This window comes from Emydura macquarii, unplaced genomic scaffold, assembly GCF_026122565.2.
Source record: "Emydura macquarii macquarii isolate MOO-44397 ecotype Brisbane River unplaced genomic scaffold, CSIRO-AGI_Emac_v2 contig_2846, whole genome shotgun sequence".
Classification (NCBI taxonomy): domain Eukaryota; kingdom Metazoa; phylum Chordata; order Testudines; family Chelidae; genus Emydura; species Emydura macquarii.
This window is the reverse complement of record NW_027132983.1, coordinates 2,433,668-2,452,187: the sequence shown is the minus strand read 5'-3', so window position 1 is coordinate 2,452,187 and position 18,520 is coordinate 2,433,668. Positions and strand designations below refer to the sequence as shown.

At 37.7% G+C, this 18,520-nt stretch overlaps 1 protein-coding gene across 1 annotated transcript in view; it reads left to right on the top strand.

Moving 5' to 3' along the window:
• The window catches only part of LOC137166415 (store-operated calcium entry regulator STIMATE-like), a 78,756-nt gene that overhangs the window by 39,906 nt on the left and 20,330 nt on the right, over positions 1–18,520 (top strand). The window contains exons 2-4 of the mRNA XM_067568134.1: positions 164–212; positions 4,666–4,761; positions 9,484–9,605. Coding sequence (XP_067424235.1) covers positions 164–212; positions 4,666–4,761; positions 9,484–9,605 — 267 coding nt within the window. The remainder of the gene's footprint in view (positions 1–163; positions 213–4,665; positions 4,762–9,483; positions 9,606–18,520) is intronic.

The following is an 18,520-nucleotide window of genomic DNA, read 5'->3' as shown; positions in this document are numbered from 1 at the left end:
CTCTGCATGTGGCTGTCCCTAGGAGCTTAATATGTTGAAGCATGTTTCTGAATAAAGAATTTACTTTATAGTATTGAATATTACATTTCCATATGCTGATCTTCTTTATTTTTACGTTTTTTGTTAAGTAGGGAATCACTGACTGTCTTGAATTTTCTTTCAGTAAAACGCTTCAGAGAACCAAAGCATGAAAGACGTCCTTGGAGGATATGGTTAGTGTTTAATTTTGAATAATTCCTAGAATGCTTTTTATATCCTAGATGTTCAGCTTATGCAAAAAAAAAAGAATGATCACTTGAATATAATGTATAATATGTCAAAGCACTTTAATAATCATACTTAAGAAAATACATGAGGAATAATGAACAGTGATTATTTCACTGTTTTTTCTGTTCATTGTGTCTTACTTAGAAATCTCAATCTAGATGCTAAAGATTCAAACAAATATTTGTGTATTGAGGTATCCTTAAGTAGCTGTTTTACTCCTTTTTCTGGAGACAGAACTAAATGTTCCCTAAAATATGTGTGTGGAAATCTCTCTTAAGTCTTTGGGATCTGTGCATTGAATTGAAGGCAGAATTTGGCCTTTCATGTCAAAAAGCAGAATGTGTCGTCAAAGCTTGTAGACTTGTAGTCTTAGCTGATGTTCAGGTTCATGTAAACACTATTCAGATTTTCTCCAAAATGTTTTGTTCATATGTCCTCTGTTGTTCTATTTATTGAAATGTTGCTCTAACATTTCTTAAACAAAAGGCTTTAAAATGAAACTGAACAACAAAAAAATCAGGAAAAATACTAAATCATTCAAAGATTTGTTTAGGCACCTAAATTGAACTGCTATTTTTAAGGTACCTTTTTTAAATTGAAATTCAAATGGGACCTATCTTTTCAGAGGTGCTGAGCACAAACAGTGCTGCTGAGGATAGCTAGAGTTACACCTTTTAAAAATTAGGTCCCAGATATTTTTTTGGTACCCAAGCTTAAAAATTTGGCCTAACATTTATGAATACAAAAACTAGTGTAAACAATTTCAATTTTAGCATATGTCAGACAAAACGAGCACCAAGATCAGCCATTATAGGGACACGTTCTTATTTTCATGAAAGAAGTTAACACTAGTTGAAAGTAAATTCCTTGCTCCTGGTTGTTAGTGTAAATTTTCTAGCAGCACTGCATGTAACTGGAATTCTCAGCTCCTGTGTGAGCATGAAATTTAATTTGAAGATGATGTTAACATCTTGTGTAACTTCAGTGTCTGATCCAATGATCAACATGCAGCTATTCAGGTATTAAGTTGGTAATAAATTATCTCTAGTTTATATACTATTTGTTTCATCATGTGATGCTAGAATCCTGTTTTATACTCATTATTGATCTCATTATTTGGTTGCCTATGGCATGCTGACTTACAGCAAATTTCAAATGGGTTATCATTGAAAAAAGCCAGTCTGGTCCTCTCCTTCAGCTAGCATGAGGATAGTTTGACTTCAGTGAGTAACTTATATCTGGTGGATCCTTCATCCAAAGGATCATGACTTCCCTTCTGAAAATAAGTATAGTGTGTTCCTTATATTTAATTTCTCCTTTTTATCTATCAGCCTTCATTGTGCAAAGGTCACCAGATCCATTAGTATGGTTCCTTCAGCCTGCTTACAGTTTGGGGACTGAACCAGATCTGTCATTCACTGGCAACAGGGGAATGCCTGCCCATTGAAGCTCCCTTCAGTTTTATCTGCCTCCACAGTAAAAGTGGCTCAGCCAGATTCCCCCTAATGTGGAGCTTTTTTGAGGGAAATTTCAACCTCTTATTTAAAACTTCTGAGTAATATTTTGTCTCAGTTCATCCATCCAGTTCCCATCAGTGTCTTGGAGTTGCATTTGCATTTGGGGAGGTCTCCTCCTAGCTCTGCTGCTTCTTTGAAGGCATTTGCAACAGATCTTGTCCTTGCAGGCTTCAGGAGATGAGGTAGGCCAAGGGAAAGTCATTGGCAAAAGCAAAAATCTTTGCCACCTGCGTCACCCTTCTTTCCCCTCCCTTCCGCCCCCATCCCCATCAAGTGTCTCATTGGGGAGATCGGCCATTTGTGTGGGGAGAATGTTACCCCACTGCCAAATCTGGGCATGAAAGAAGAGAGGCTGGATTGGAGAGGCCTGTTTTGACAAGCAAAATGCAGCGTATGTCTGCTCTGCAGTTGGGAGGTGTGATTGCGTCTCATGTAGGCATACCTGAGCTAGCTTCAATCCAGCTAGATAAAAGCTAGCTTGAACAACAATAGCATTATAGCCAGGGCAGCAGGGACAACAGCATGGACTAGCCTAGTGGGCACAAGTACTAGGTACATGCCTGAGCGGCTAGCCTGTTCTGCTGCCCCATTAATGTAACTAGATTGAAGCTAGCTTGGGTAGTTCTACACAATCTGCAATCTCATAACTTCATTGCAGTGTGAATATACCCGCAGGCACAGACTCCACAGTCCAACCCAGCCAGGTTGCCTCTGTTTCCCTCTCCCAGGCAGGATAGGAGGCAGTGAAGATTGGGAAACATTGGCTTGAGGGCAAGTGACTATTCTTCAAGTGCTTGCTCATGTCCATTCCATTATAGGTGTGTGCACACCTCCATACAGGCTCTTCCATCAAACACCCTAAGTGCCCCCTCATGCTTTCACCGACAGTACTAGCAGCATGAGTGGGCAGTATTGCAAGTATGATCCTTCAAACTAGATATCCCCTGTCTTAAGGGTGTCTTGCAAAAAAGATACCAGGACATATCTTTCCTGCCAGTATAAGGGGCCTTTATCACTGAGATCAGATGCTCATGCAAATCAGTTCCCGGCTCTTATTGCTTCAGGGGGAAACTTTATGGTAAGTTGAGGCTATTCAGAGTCATCAGAAAAGTAGATTTACAAACTTGGCTTTTGCCAGATACTGTAAAAAGAAATACAGGCCATGTGGTAAATTCCCATTTTTACATCCCAAAGACAGCTCTTCCCTTCTGCATATGGATGTCACTGTTTGGTTTTTGTTTTTTTAACTTTGATCATTACCACTTCTTCCAGTTAGTGCTTCCGGGTCTTTTCCAGTATCGGTGTGTAGTATTAATAGCAGCTTTCAGGAAAAAGAAAATTGGCTAATATCTTTGTCTGGATAACTTTCCTGATCAGGGCTTTGTACAGAGAGAACTGAAAATTCGCACACAGCAGTATTGTTTCTGGAATGCCTTTGATTCATGATAAACACAGACATACAGTGTCAGAAGTCTGTCACAGGTACAAGGTCTCTTTTTCAAAACAATGTTAATAGAAGATGAAGAAAAATGGCATCATGGAAGAAAATGCAGTTTTGTTGAAGCGTATCGGGAATGTGGATCTCTGCACAGACCGTGAACCAGAATTCACATGAGGCCCGTCCAGTAGTTCCTGTTATCCCCTCTGCATCTCACTATATTCCATTGGCTGCTAGTGATCAAGGACATACTATATACTCTCTTCTCCCTCAGGAACAGTGGAAAAGGTAGGAAGGCATATAGTCCACAGGGCACTTCATTTCTGTTTCCAGGTGCAAGGAGGTCACCCTGGTAAATCAATTTGACCTGGTGACCTCTTTGCATCTGGAAACAGCGGTAGTCCCCTGTGGCCTCTTTGTACATTATGTGAGGTGGTGAGTGACCTCTCATGAAGCTTGGCAATGTCTTTGTAATATGCCTTTCTACCGGTTCTGCTGATCGCCAAGATCATACAAAAGATAGGACGCAGCAAAAGAGTGGCAGTTAGTCTGTTTATGCCTTACTGGTTGAAGACGCTGGCTTTGAGGCCTGATTAACCTAGTGTTCATTAGATCTTCTGATGTTTCTATCTCACATAGATGTAAGCCTGAGCTTCCTTAATGTTTGGTATCAGCTGAGACTGATATGAATCAGGTACTATTGTTCTAGTAGTTAGGAATTGCAATGATTTTCAACACTTAAAAATATTGCTTCCAGTGACCGATCCTAAACTTTGTCATTGAAAAACTAACACTTTGCCTCCCATACATTAGAAATTAATCTGGGGCTGAAATTCCTAGTAGGTGCCCCTTGGCAAGTAGATGCTCTGTTTGAAAAATAGAAAACTAGTTCCTAAACTTCCAGGCTGGTGTATGTGGCCTGTGTTGATGCTGACAGGATAGATAACTTGCTGTTTTCTCATTTCCCACATTTGGCTCCCTGCATCTGGGTCTCAAGATGAGATGCTGTGCCACAAACCTCTGCTATGAATTCGTAGACAAAAAAGAATCAAAATATTTCTAGCAAGACAATGTTCTCTATTTGTTTATAAAAGTCTGTTAAACTCTTTAGTGTTACTGTAACGCTATTCTGTAACCCACATAAAATACTAGCAGACTTTCCCTGCTGCTTAAATTGTAACAGAAGAGGTGATAGTGAAGGCTCATGTCACTAAGGACTTGATTATTCAGAACAAGTACATTACAAAGTACGAAATTTAAAACTGCACTTCGTCAGAAATGAACTCATTATCCTTGTTAGTTGTGTTTATAATTTGGTAATTTGAAAAATTCCATAATTAGCACTGAGTTCTAACTAATTAGTGTGAATTAGCAAGGTTCTACTGTATTTTGATTGTTTAATGTAAGTACCTCTCAAAATCCAACCCTTTTTATTTTATACAGGTTTTTAGATACCTCCAAACAAGCCATAGGGATGTTGTTCATCCACTTTGCAAATGTGTATTTATCGGACCTCACTGAAGAGGATCCTTGTTCACTGTGAGTGCTGTGAATTTGACTAAACAACCCTTTAGGGGAAAGTCTCTTCTCTGAGTTTCAGTGACAAGTTGATGATGGGGGGCTGATTATTAGATAAAGAATGAGACACTATTTTGAAGCTAAATGAGGGGCTATTTGAAAGCTTACATTTTAAACTTCCTTGTCAGTATGAACTGGGAATCATTTAGAGGCAATTGTGTCATGATGCTTTGGACTGAGGGGAGAAAGCACCTTGTATCTCGAAGGAAACATCGCCCCTTCTCCCATTTTCCCCTCCCTTGACAAATGAATGTATCATTAACAAGCACATCCTGGTAGATAGAGCTCTGTGTGGATACAAATATATGGATCTGCATCTGATCTGCATCCACAAGAATAAATTTGTATCCTACATGCAATGTACCCTCCCTCTTTTAGATATATCCACATCCCCACTGCCAATCAGCTATTTGCAGCCAGCTGCCCCAGACAGCTGATTAGCCCCACCTGCTGCCTGACAGCTAATCAGCTGTTCCAGTGTGTGGGGCTGGCAGCTGCTCCAGCCCTGCCCCAGAATCAGAGGTCCCAGGAAGTCTATCCATGACCTCTATGACCATCCAATCCGTGATCCACAAAAACTGGTCAGTGGATATCTGTGGATTTGCAGGGCTCTACTAATGGAAAGATTGTAAGACAAGGCTATTGATAGAGGGGGCAGGAAGGCAGGGGATCCAAGAGAGCAAAGAAAATTTAATATGGTTCCAATAAATATCATTCATAAACACTCCAAAATCTTACATTAATCTAATCAGGCATGAATATTAAGTCAGAGTGGTGTCCAAGCATATCTTATAATAGCTTTCCTGTCTGTCTTCTAAAATGCTTGTTTGCTAATGCAGTATTACTTCCACTCTTAATGCAGAAAAACATTGCTCAGCATGTAGGAGGTTAATACAGAAAACATTAATTTAGCAATCTCATGCTCTGTTCATTATGGCTATGTATGTAACGGGGTGGCCGAGCCACATACGGCTCTTTTACAGTTCAAGTGTGGCTCACAGAGTGCCCTATGCCCCGCCTCCCCAAATCTCCGTCTACCAGTCTGTGCTGGGGAGCTTGGAGCTTCTGCCCTGTGGTGGGGATAGAGTATTCTGCCCAGCGGGGAAGGGAGTGTTGGGGGCTCAGTAAGTTTGGCCTGGCCACCCCTGGCATATAAGCACTTCATTCCAATATGATAAATCTGAAGATTTATGTATTTTGAGACCATTTCAAGCTCCTGAGTCTTTACAGCTGCTACAGAAGCAAATGGAGCATAGTTGGGAGTTTTTCTTGAAAGGGGGTCCTGCCCAAGAGAGCTTACATGCTAAACTCTTTTAGTCATAGGTGCTGTAAAACCACTTTTAACAGTCTATCATTTTGGACCAGAACAGTTTCCTTGTAAAACCACGCCAGTTACTGCAGTAGCTACTACAGTGATTTCCAATAAATTGTGAAGTTATATATTTCTTACAGTAAGCTCGTTTGTTCTGTAAATATGAGATTTTTATATGTCAGGCTCCTCTTTATTTTTCTTTTTGGAGCTATCACATAGTGAGAAAAAAATGCCAGCCAAATAATTCTTTCCTCATGCTCCTAGAGAGCCTCTTGATAGGATAAACAAATGTATTCTCATATACACACTGTAAAAAAGTTAAAATGTAGTTTTGATTGCCTTGATACACCACAGACATCGTGATGGGATCATTCTGGAACAAAGACTGTTTGCTGAGTTAAAAATTTGACAATATATTTATGTACCAGGGTGGTTAAAAATTAATATTTAAAAACAAAACATTTTTATATTTAAATATTTTTATTTTAAAATAAATTTTAAATTGATAAGCTATGTTAAGGTTTAAACTTGCAATAATCTATTAAAATCATTTAAATTAAAGAAAACATATATTCAAACAGTATGTGTTTGCTGCCAAAGCTTTAAGGAGAGTCAGACCACTGAATTGGTGGTATTCACTGGCTAAACTTCTGGAGCCAGAGTTTGAGGAAGTGCTGGAAGCCAACCTTCGACAGCAGTAGCCTCTTTTGCAGGTGAAGAGAGAATATTTTCTTCATTTCAGTTTATTCAACTAGATCAGTTCAATGGCTAATCGAAAGTTGAGAAACTGCAGGGAAAGTTTTTCTGCTTCCAATCCATGAATAGAAATGAAATGAGAGAGCATGAGATCTATTAGTCCTAAAATCTGGATGGATTTGGTAACCCGAAACATTCACTTCAATTCACAAACTATAGGTAATACTTTCTATGTTTAATAAACCAGTTTTAATTTTAAATGAAAAACTTGTTTTCATAAACCTATTTGTTTTCTTACACATTCAGCACATTTATGATAGCTTTATTAATCTACTTAGTTTTTAAAAGTTCCTTGTGCATTTTTTAATTGAATCCCAATTTTCATGCAAAGGCAGGTTGGCACAAATCACAAGTAAAAAGTTAATCATCTCATTCACCGTTTTCAGACAGTGAAAAAGTAAAAATTAAGAATTATCTGAATAAATGTATGTTAAACTTTATAATAGCTTAAATAAATATGTATAGATACCCTCCTGGTTAGCAAGAAGTAGTACCAAATTATACCAACCAGTGAGTATCAACCTTTCTTTGGAAAAATAACTGAAGAAAGATGTAAAACAAGATCAAAATTGTTGATTTAAATCAAGGTTTCCTGCTTTTTGATTTAAATCGTTCCACCCTATTATGTGCACTCTTTACTAACCATGTATATGTATGGCCGGGACTGGTTTTGGTTCTTTTGTGTAACAGTGCCTACTGCCTAGCACAGTGGAACCTTTTAGGTGCTATCCGAATACAAAAGGTAAAAATAATATAGTACCATGTGTTTATCCAACAGATTGTGTTCAGACTGGTTCACAGGGGGATCTCACCAATTATGGGGGCTGTTGCCATAGGTCTTAATGTTGTGAAGGACTGAAAATGATGGACAGTGAAAAAGTCGCAGAAGACTGAATCCCATTCTTTCCCCGCCGCGAATGACCACCAGTCTGTGGGTGCATAAACTGTTTAACTGCTGGCTATTTAAAAATGGAGGGCCACTTCTTGCTTAGAAGTTTCTGAGATCATGTTCAGTGGGCTGCTCTCAGTTGATTCGAAATACATAGCAAATCAAGGAATTATTTTGGAAGGCCATTGTGGTTTTATCTCATAATTACACATGGTTTTAGCTTTAAAAAGTCTTATAAATAGACTAGTATCACACAATAAACTTCAGTGTAGTGTGGATGCAAGAGACAGAGCCAGAACCTGAACCTAGTCATGTTAGACTGTCTATCTAAATTGAGTCATTTTTAATTTCCAGGAGTGCAAAAAAGCATTAAGAAATTTGCACTCTGAGAATTCACAGAGCTACAAGTTAAAAACCCTGAACAAACTTTATGGGCAAGTTTTAAATACCTTAAGATAAGAGATATTGTAATTTAAACACTAAATTAGAAATGAGCAAGCAATAGCTCTATAATATAGCGTATTCAGTATTTTCCCAATCTTCAGACTGCAGTGACCCCTTGTGGACTTGGGAATAAAATGGTTTGTGTTAGGGATACTTGTGTTGATCTTTAATTCCTCTGTTAAACAATTAAAAATTGATTGTGGTTCTCTTAACACAAATCTGCTTCAAAATTATGGTTAACATTTAAAAAAGATTATAGAAATACCAATTCTGCACAAAAAGCTGTCTGTGTAAGACTTGGTGAAACATGCTATGTCACCAGAAGTTTTGCTTTCTTTTGTATTTTTGCTGAGCCCCTCCTGAATTCCAAAGCTGGTGTTGAAGCACAAAAACTGCTCAGTTTGGGAGATTTCCATTTTATCCCTTTACACCCTTTGTCTCCTCTTTCTGCTAGTACCCATTTCACCACCACTGCCTATAAAAGAACAGTTTAATGTCATGTGAAAGATAGCACCTGAATTGTTACCTTGTTCAGCCAAGAGTGATTTATGTGGAGAATAGCAGATGAGGCACATTTACTTACAAGATGTTCTGGTGAAATCCTGTGCCATTTGGGTGAAGGCACAACTCATGATTCACTTAAATTCCATAATAATCCTTTAGCTTTTGTTGTATACTGTACAGCCAAAAGTTTCTTCTAAAACAAGGAAAACAGTAGTGCTACAACTCTATGTAACTATTGAAATAGTTATTTTATGAAAAAAGAGAAGGAGTTTTAGATGGTCTTTTTCTGAAGATACGCAGCAAATCAGTATTTTCCATCATTGAAATTAGTGTGATTTTTCACTTTGTTGAGCTGTTTTCCAAGCAATAGAAGAAACAAGACTTTTTTAAATAAAGTTTTGTTCTCTGGCTCCACTTAAATAAAGTCTTTCTAAATAGTGAAATAAGAGTGCGAGGGTGACGTTGGTTTTAACTAGAAGGCATAAAATGCAAATTGGAGTTCATACACAAACACATGGAGCTTTGTTTGACATGTAACTTGAAGAACAAACACTAGGTAGTGGGGAAGTTCTAAAGCTGTTTAAAATCTAGGATAAGAATACCTACTGGAGCAAATACATAACTGTTCCATTTTTTAAAATTTCATAGTGATGCTGTCTTTTCAAAGAGGCAAGCAAATGTACATTTTGTCAGTTGCAGTAATATGATGCCCCGTAATTTCAGGGGGGAGAAAGCCTATGCTCATGTCTTTCTCTTATGTACTTTTTCCCTCTTCCAGGTACCTTATAAACTTCTTGCTGGATGCCACTTTAGGGATGCTGCTAATCTACGCCGGTGTGCGTGCAGTCAGCAGCATTGTGGAATGGCAGCAATGGGAGTCCCTTCGCTTTGGTGAATATGGTAAATATTTCTATTCTTGAATGAATTGGAAAGTAGAGCACTGCAGTAACACTGCACTTAGTGTTTGACAGTCTTAAAAGTATTACACAAACTTATTTTGACTTGCATCCCTTTAAGGTTTTTTTACTAGGTTGCTATACCTAGGTTATTACACAGGAGCATCTAATAAACAACTTTTTCATAATATTTAAAAACCTTAAAACTCAGTTCGCATGGGATACAACACTAATGGAAGCCCATCTACAAAGTATGATCCTTTTTCTAAAATATAAAGAAAATGTATTAGACAAAAAATTAGCTTGTAGATTACAATCAAAGGTCAATTGGGCTTGAAGCTTTAACTGAACTAAGCCACCAGCATTTAAAGATGAAGTATTGGGAGTTTTCTAGCCATGTTCAGAGTAACCACTCAGCTCAGATGCTTTACAGATAATGTAGAAAAGAACTACTGTATTATGGTTGAATACATAATTTTTAAAATCAGATTTTCTTTTGGTTAACACAGAATAACAACTTTTGAAAAAGTACTGTAACTAGCAGACTACATTTGATTTTTTTTTTTAAATTTTTTTTAAACCCATAGGTTAATGGAAAAAGTACACAAAAGATTAAATGACCTTGTGAAATACATGTGTCTGGAGACTTGTGAATTTTATGACTAACTCCAAACGAATGGTTTTCTAGTGTTAAATGCTAACATCAGATGTGTATAATAGAATTCTGCCAAGCACACAGCATAGTGGAACAAAATAGTGCTTCTGTAATAAACCCATTCTTATATCAAGAATTGATTCGTGTCCTTTAGGCTTCTTGTAAGGGTGGTTCACCCTCTCAAGTCCCTAGAAACTTTGAATCATTGATCTTAATTGACTTCTCAGTACAGCTATACTTTAGATATACTCCACATGTAATAAAATTTCGACACAACTATTTGGTACTAAAAAAGACTTGCGATTCACAATTACATCTTTGCACTGTAGATCATACCCTATTAAGCTTTTGCCTATTTAAATTTCCAGAAAGGAATTTTTATTTTGATATGCAACACATTTTTTTCATGTTTTTGGACATGCATATTCCATATGGCAAGCAAATCTTTTTCCTAAAGACGTATCACATTTTAAAAATCGGCTTTGAAGAAATGAAGGAGAAATCTTCACAGAAGAGAACCTGATGTACTTTAAATAGTCTGTGCCACTGAAATAAGCCTCACATTAGGTTGTGATGTTGAAGGAAGAAATTTTTTTCTACCTAAGTACTTTTATCTAATTTGGAAAACCCAGATCGCCTCTAGAACCCCAGTGACATTACTGGGATTGTGTTGCTGTAACAGAAGTTAGAACTCTACCCTCCAAAGTTTAGTATTATTCCTGTTAGGACTTAATATTTTAAATATCTGATAGCCATTATTTCTTGAATATGAACATTACCAGAAATCAGTCAGTATGTTTATATACATGGGTTGTTGTCCCTTTATCAGTCCACTTTTCAGGTGTCCGCATCTCTGAAGTAGCTTCATACTTCCTATTAAAACAAGAATATCTAATTGAGTTCTATTTGTCTGGCATCTGATTTTTGTCAGAAATATCTTTGTTCTGTTGTGCTCTTCAGTTAAGTTTTAACTGAACTGCTTTTGAGTCCTAGAAGAATACACTTCATGATAAACTCACATCTCTGTTGGAAAGTAAGCAACTTAGCTGCCACCTTAGACCTCAGTAGGATCAAAAGTTTCAGCCTCTTGGGTTGAGCTCAGGGGCTAGGTCAAGGCTGTTCCGCCCACTGATAGACTATAGCTATCTTAAGAAAAGACAATCAACTTACATTTCAGACTGAAATATCATTGTTGACTTCTTAGTGTTATAAATAACTAAATTTACTGCAGCTCAAAGATTAGAGTGAAATCTTTTGTCTACTTTCTGTATCTGATAGCACTCCCTTATCTGTTCATTTTCACTATTTTTCCTTTTTTAGTAAGTCAGTTCCCCCTGTTTCAAAAAGGAAGGAGACTTTTTTAAAATGGGCAATTATGATTCAAAACCATAAAAATTGGTGGGGGGAGGGATTTCTGAAATGACTTTTAACTCATTTTATAAACTCCTTACATTTCAAGTTGACATAGCCCTTTTAAAAAGGATTTTACTTAGTCATTTATAAGGCATCTATATCCATGTTCCTCAGATCAGGATAAATAATTTACTACCACTTTTACCTGTCCCATTGTGGAACCAGGACCGTATCTGTATTTCTTCTTGATACCATCATCATTCAAATTTAATTTCAGTTAGGGAAAACTAAGGATGCTTCTCATCAAATTCATTTGTCAGGCAGTTCCTTTCCAGCTGGGTACGTATAACTGATGTTTGCAATAATCTGATTCTTTTAGTTCAAGCCTTCTTTCCATTTCCATGTATCTGTTGTTAAAAGTTTCTGCTGACTTTGTGTTTGAGTTTTTGCATCTTTTTATTGATGTTCATCTCATCTGCTTCCCTGCCCTGTGATTCTTAGTGTTGTACATTGACGTGCATTTTTTCCGGGTACTCTGAATTTAATTTTTGTCTTTTGTACTGAGCTGTCGTAAGTACCATTACAAAAAATTGTATTGAAAATGGTGGAAACATTTAATATGTAGTTGACTAGCTGCTAAAGGTGAAAAATTACTGGTCATTGTACAAATAAGGTTTGAATTCTTTAAGTCAGCTAGTCATTGTATGCTTGTATATTTTGTCCATAACTGAGATAGAGTGATGTTCCCACAGAACATTCCAGTGACATTTTAGAAAATGTTTTTAATCTTAATGAGAAAGTGTTTGGTCTCCAATTTATGGTTTTAATGTGAAAGAAACAAAAACCTGTCTAAAAAGGGTAAATCACTGTATAGTTTGCTGCCCTCTTCTCTTAAAGCAAATTGGATTGCTTCTTTTATAGGAATAACAGGATTATAGATTAAATAATCTCACTTTACAGTCTCAAATCTCCCATGTCTGTTAAAAAAACAAAACAAAAAACCTTTGTGATTACATAAATGTGAACTAAACTGCACTTATCATGTATTTTAAATGTTCAAAGGTAAATTTAAGAAATGTGAATGTATATTTCTCTCACACAAGCTTATTGGGATCTCAGACTCTGCCTTCTAAAAAGACTCTGAGAGACCTAGAACTGGGGGCAAGAACCTCAACATTTTACTGAGAGGCTTTTCTGGAGGTAGGCAAAGGAACTGCTTTCCTCTGAAGAGGATATTTTTGTCTTGACTGCAAGTATAAATAAAAACCATGGCTTTTCTCTGCCTAAACTGACCAATGACACTGTCCTGTGCTGTTTGTATTTCTAGAAGCTATATAATCAGTCTCATGTTAGTTCTTGCTATGAGATCATCTCCGTTCTTAGCTCTATTACTTGATCCCTAGTGATTCATTATTTGAGATGTTGTCCAATAGAAATAGCATTCTTACTACTTGTATTGAGAGTCTGTCTTTATATGGAGGAGAGTTTTAAAATGAAACTTCTGATATCAGTCTTTTCCTTGAGGCATGTACATGTTCAGAAGAGGCTACTGTTCATACAGCAGATTAGATGTGTATGGTGCTTTATAAGTAAAACATCATGACTGTGCCCCAAGAATAGTTCATCTCAGTGTAGTTTTTCAATCTTAACATTGTCTTTGTGTTTTCAAATACAGTAAGTTAGGAGTTAAGCTTTTTAATATAAAATAAATGTACATCACAAAACCATTTAGAATTCATTTGAAAATAAGAGGATGGGAGAAACAGCTGAAATTCACACCGACAAGAACCTATTCCTAATATTACAAGTACAAAAACGTTCTCCCCATATTCGTGATATTAGACCTATTAAGTTGGTCTGAATAGATGACAGGTTTCTAGAACATCTTAGTAAAAATGACCATGTTTCCAACTTAAATCTTGCTCTGTCTCTGCTTGCCTTATCTTTTTAGTCTGCAAAGCACTCTAGTTGTGTTCAGTAAATCAAACTAGCTATAACTTGTGTTCTTCAGAGTATGTTAATGTTACATCTAACTACCTCTTCTCTTAAAATGTTAGTTTATTTAAGGAGACCGTATTAATTTAATGTATACACCATTGATTGCAAGGGAGATTTTCTCCTGTCTTTTCTGTGGAGTTGCATGACATTGTCAGGTTTTGTAATGTTGTCAAACCCCTGGAGCAAACCAGTTTTCTTTCTACAATCAGTTTCTGTTTTTTATTCTCTCAAGCAAATTAAATTAATCTAATCCTAACCCTCATAGATAAATATTGAACTTGCTTGTTGCTCATTGCTCTTGAGATGTGTGATTGGAAATCATATGTTGCGGGATAGCATTGAGAGACACTGCCAGAGATTGGTAGGGAATTTGCAATGAGTCTGCTTTTATTTCTCTCACTAGCGAATGCTAATAATCCTTCACTTTCATAAGCACCAAATTAATTGTTTTAATGATTAAAAGGAAATGTGGCCCCATATCTTATGTTAACATTCTGCTCCTTCCTATGACTGAGAATTTTGAAAAGGCATAGTTATCTGCATCGTGAGGAACCTTGCATTATAATAACCACATCTTTGGCTATCTAAGTAGTGATGGCATTGTTACTCAGACGTTATAGGTGCTGTGACAGAGCTCCTCCTCTACCTCGGTGGGTCCAGCACTTCCTTTTAGTGGTAGGTCAGGGAACTGCTTCACTGTGTAGTGTTCTTCCACCCTCTAGTGGTGGGGGAGAGTAATACATTCTCTCTAAGATGGTTGCTCCCTGTTGGGTTCCAGTCCTGGCTCTGGTTCTCAGAGGCCCTTGCCTCTTTGCTGGGCTCTTGCTCTTCCATTGAATGGTTGGTGGGGGGGAGGGCCCAGTCCCACCCTCGACTGCAGGCCCCAACCCAGGGAACCTACAAGTAGCAGCCTTGTGCTGTGGCTTCAGGAAAGCTGCTAGCTTCCCTGGGTTACTTCCCCGTGCTTCTTGACTTAAGGTCCATACTCTGCTCAGACACGGGTCCTTCCTGGCCACCTTGCCAGGGGAGGCTCTTGTCTTCTGACCACCCCACTGGGCATGGTATTGCTGAACCAAATGTCCAGTTCGATCTTTCCCTTCTGGCAGGGTCTTTTCCCTCAGGCCTGGGAAAGGTCCTTTGCCCTCTTCAGGTAGGGTTTTTCCCTCCCTCAGTCTTTGTACCTGCATGGTTCTCTTCTGCCAGCATTCTGCTCCTTCTCTGTAACCCTCCTGGTTTCTGACAGCATCTTACCTGCTTTCACACTCTGGTAGCTTGCTTCACTCTCACAACTCCAGCCACACTCTTTCTCTGAAGGGAAGGCTTTTAAAAAGTCCTGGATGGGGCCTTGATTGCACCAGGACTGTTAATTAACTTAGAGTAACCCCTGCTCAGCTACCAGGGGAAAAGGGACTTGCTGAGCCTGAGGCTGATATATTGGCCTTCTAGCACTTTCTGATAGCCATCTAGTCTGACCCTGTCACCGTGCATAGTTTGAATTTATGGCAGAAAAATCATAAGTGTAGGACTAGAAGGTAAATAAATCTAGTCCAGTCCCTGCACTGAAATGTGGTGCCCAGAACTGGACACACTACTCCAGCTGAGGCCTTATTAGCGCAGAGTAAAGCAGAAGAATTGCTGCTTGTGTCTTGCTTACAACATTCCTGCTGATGCAATCAACATCCTGGCATGTGTGAGGTTTTGGAGCTTTTTGTTTTTTTGCAACCATGTAACACTGTTAACTCCCATTTAGCTTGTGATCCACTCTCACCCCAAGATCCCTTTCCACATTACTTCTTCCTACGGAGTCATTTCCCATATTGTGTGTGCGCAATTCATTATTCCTTCCTAAGTGGAATACTTCGCATTTGTCCTTATTGAATTTCGTCCTATTTATGTCAGACCATTCCTCCAGTTTGTCCAGATCATTTTTAATGTTAATCCTATCCTTCAAAGCATTTGCAACCCATCATATATTGATATTGTCAGCACACTTTAGAAGTGTACTCTCTATGCCATTATCTAAATCAGTTTTTCTGAACCTTTTTTATACTAGGGACCAGCTTGCTGCCTTCCTAAACTGTTTCAGGGAGATCTTAGGGACTGGCACCAGCCCATTGACTGGTCATTGAGAAACACTGATGTAAATCATTGATGACAATACTGAACGGAACTGGACTCAGGACCGATCCCTGTGGGATGCCACTTGATATACCCTTCCAGCTTGACACTGAACCACTAATAGCTACTCTCTGGAAATGTTCCAGCGGGGTAGCCATGTTAGTCTGTATGTATTTCATGCATCTGACAAAGTGGGTTGCAGCCCACGAAAGCTTATGCCTGCAGAAATATTTTAGTCTTTAAAGTGCTATAGGACTCTCGTTGTTTTTTCTCTGGAAATGGTTTTCCAGCCAGTTATGCACCCACCTTATAGTAGTTCCATCTAGGTTGTATTTTCTAATTTGTTTATGAGATGGTCATGCAAGGTCATATCAAAAGCCTTACTAAAGTCAAGGTATACCATATCACTGTTTCCCCTCTATCCACAAGGCTTGTTATCCTGTGGTACTAGATTGCTTTGACATGATTTGTTCTTGACAAATCCATGTTGACTGTTACTTATCACCTGATTATCTTCTAAGTGTTTGCAAATTGATTGATTATTTGTTCCACTATCTTTCCAGGTCCTGAAATTAAGATGGCTGGCCTGTAATTCCCGGCTAGTTCTTATTCCCCTTTTTATAGATTGGCACTATATTTGCCCTTTTCCAGTCCTTTGGAATCTCCTGTCATCCATGAGTTTTTGAAGATAATCACTAATAGCTCAGATACCTCCTCAGTCAGCTCCTTGAGTATTCTAAATATATTTCATCAGGCCCTGCTTACTGACTTGAAGACATCTAACTTATCTAAGTAATTTTTAACTTGTTGTTTCCCTATTTTAGCCTCAGATCCTACTTCATTTTAAATGTTGTTAAACAGCAGTCTTATTTTGCTCATATACAGATACATTTATATAACTAGGACATCCCAAGTATCCTGCCCAATGCTCTAAATGATTTATAATCTTTATAAAACTACAGTAAAAGTTAGGGCCAATGTTCAGAGATTAAGACTTTCCCTTCCTAAACTTCAAAACCAAATCTTCATTCACTCCACCCACCTGCTCATTCCACTCCCCAGAAATTGCCTGTGCAGAACAGAATTCACCAATAAAAGAAGCAGATTGCTCTGTGGAGGAAGCCTTACAGTTAAGCCGAAGGGTAGTTTGTTCATATCAAATGCCATTCTATCACAGGTGGAGAAGGGCAGACTTCCCACAGTCTCATAAATATACCTTCAATAGGAAAGAACAGATCCCCATGATACCCTACATGAAACAGCCTAGAGTAAGTGAGCACTCACCTAACACTGCCACCTCGGTCCTGTCCTCGGGACTAGAGCCATTGCAAGAGTGACTTACCTTAGTCATGTCAAAACCTCAGTCGAGTAGTCAAGGCCACTGATGGATCAAAAATATGGAGTATTGGCACTGTTCTGGTTTTCTCATGTAAATGGCACAAATGCAAATGTTTTGTTCATCGACAGTGGAAATATTACTATGTATCCATTCGGTCTTAGCCCTGTAACATCCAGAAATAAGAGTGTGATCAGCATAAAATAGGTTTGTTTTTCTCCTAACCTACCTGAGAGCAATTCAATGAATTCTCTTAACTTGCATATTTAAGGCTCTACCTCTTGTGGGAGTAGTTTTAAAAAAAAAAAAAAAAAAAAAAAAAATTTCTTCATTCTTGTTCAGTGTGCTTTTCTGTGAGCACTCATCTGCCTTAATGGGTTACTAAATCTGATTCATTACAGATGCTATAAGTGGAAAAGCAGCCCATTTCTTGGATATATAAGAACATTGTACTTCAGAATTTTCTTTTTATATGAGTGCTTTCCTTGCTATTGATAAACTGAATTTGTGAACAGTATCTGACAGTTTTGCATTTTCAAACTTTCTGAAGAAAATGTCTACTACATGTTGTTCTTTAGGACCTAGGTGTTTATATTGTTTTTTTCAGATGTCATTTTCCAGTATCTGTATGAATCTATAATAATTAGTAGTAAATCGGTGGCTTTGCTTTTTTCAGGCAGCAGAATTTCTTCTGGCTTCATAGCTTGTTTTGCATAACTTTTTTTAATTATACAGAATATTTAAAGGCTGAGGGCCTGCAAGATGTTTTTAAGATCAAGATAAGTTATGTTGTCACAAGAGCCCTGAAAAACGCTATGACTTCTAGGGCCCCATGCTTAGTGTGGGTTTTTTTGTTTTGTTTTTTTCAAAACTACTTTTCTAGGTTGACTTTTAATTTGTTTTCTTTCCTCATCTTTGAAAATGTAGATTCTCAAGAAAATTTTCCGGGTAACTTTCTAGGGGACATACAGTGATATTCGTTTTTGTTTTTTTAAACCAAGAAATGCATAATTTTAAAACTATTTCTATAATAAAGGTGAAAAATAGTTTTGAAACTTTGACTGACCATATCCAAAATTGGGTCAGATTTAATTTATTAAATGCAGCCAGGTTTCAAAAGTCTACTTCTCATCCGTCTCTAGTTGCATTTCCTAACTGTGATATTAGATTTCATGGAATGATATTTGCCAGCACTTTTTTTACCACTAGTAGTTTATTTCTGTTAACTATAGCAAAAGTGTTGTGTACTCTGAGGCACAATTTGTACCAAATCCCATGGTATGGAATCAGAGTACATGGAATCCTGATTTCAACTGCAGTAGCTTTCAAATTTTAGAGACCCCAAAATGGATTTTTAAGCCTCAATAGAAACTCTGTGGGTTAGGCAATAATTTTGTTTCCATAGCAGTTACACAGTGAAAGAAAAATGAGAAAATACTAATAAAATAAAAGCTTGAAA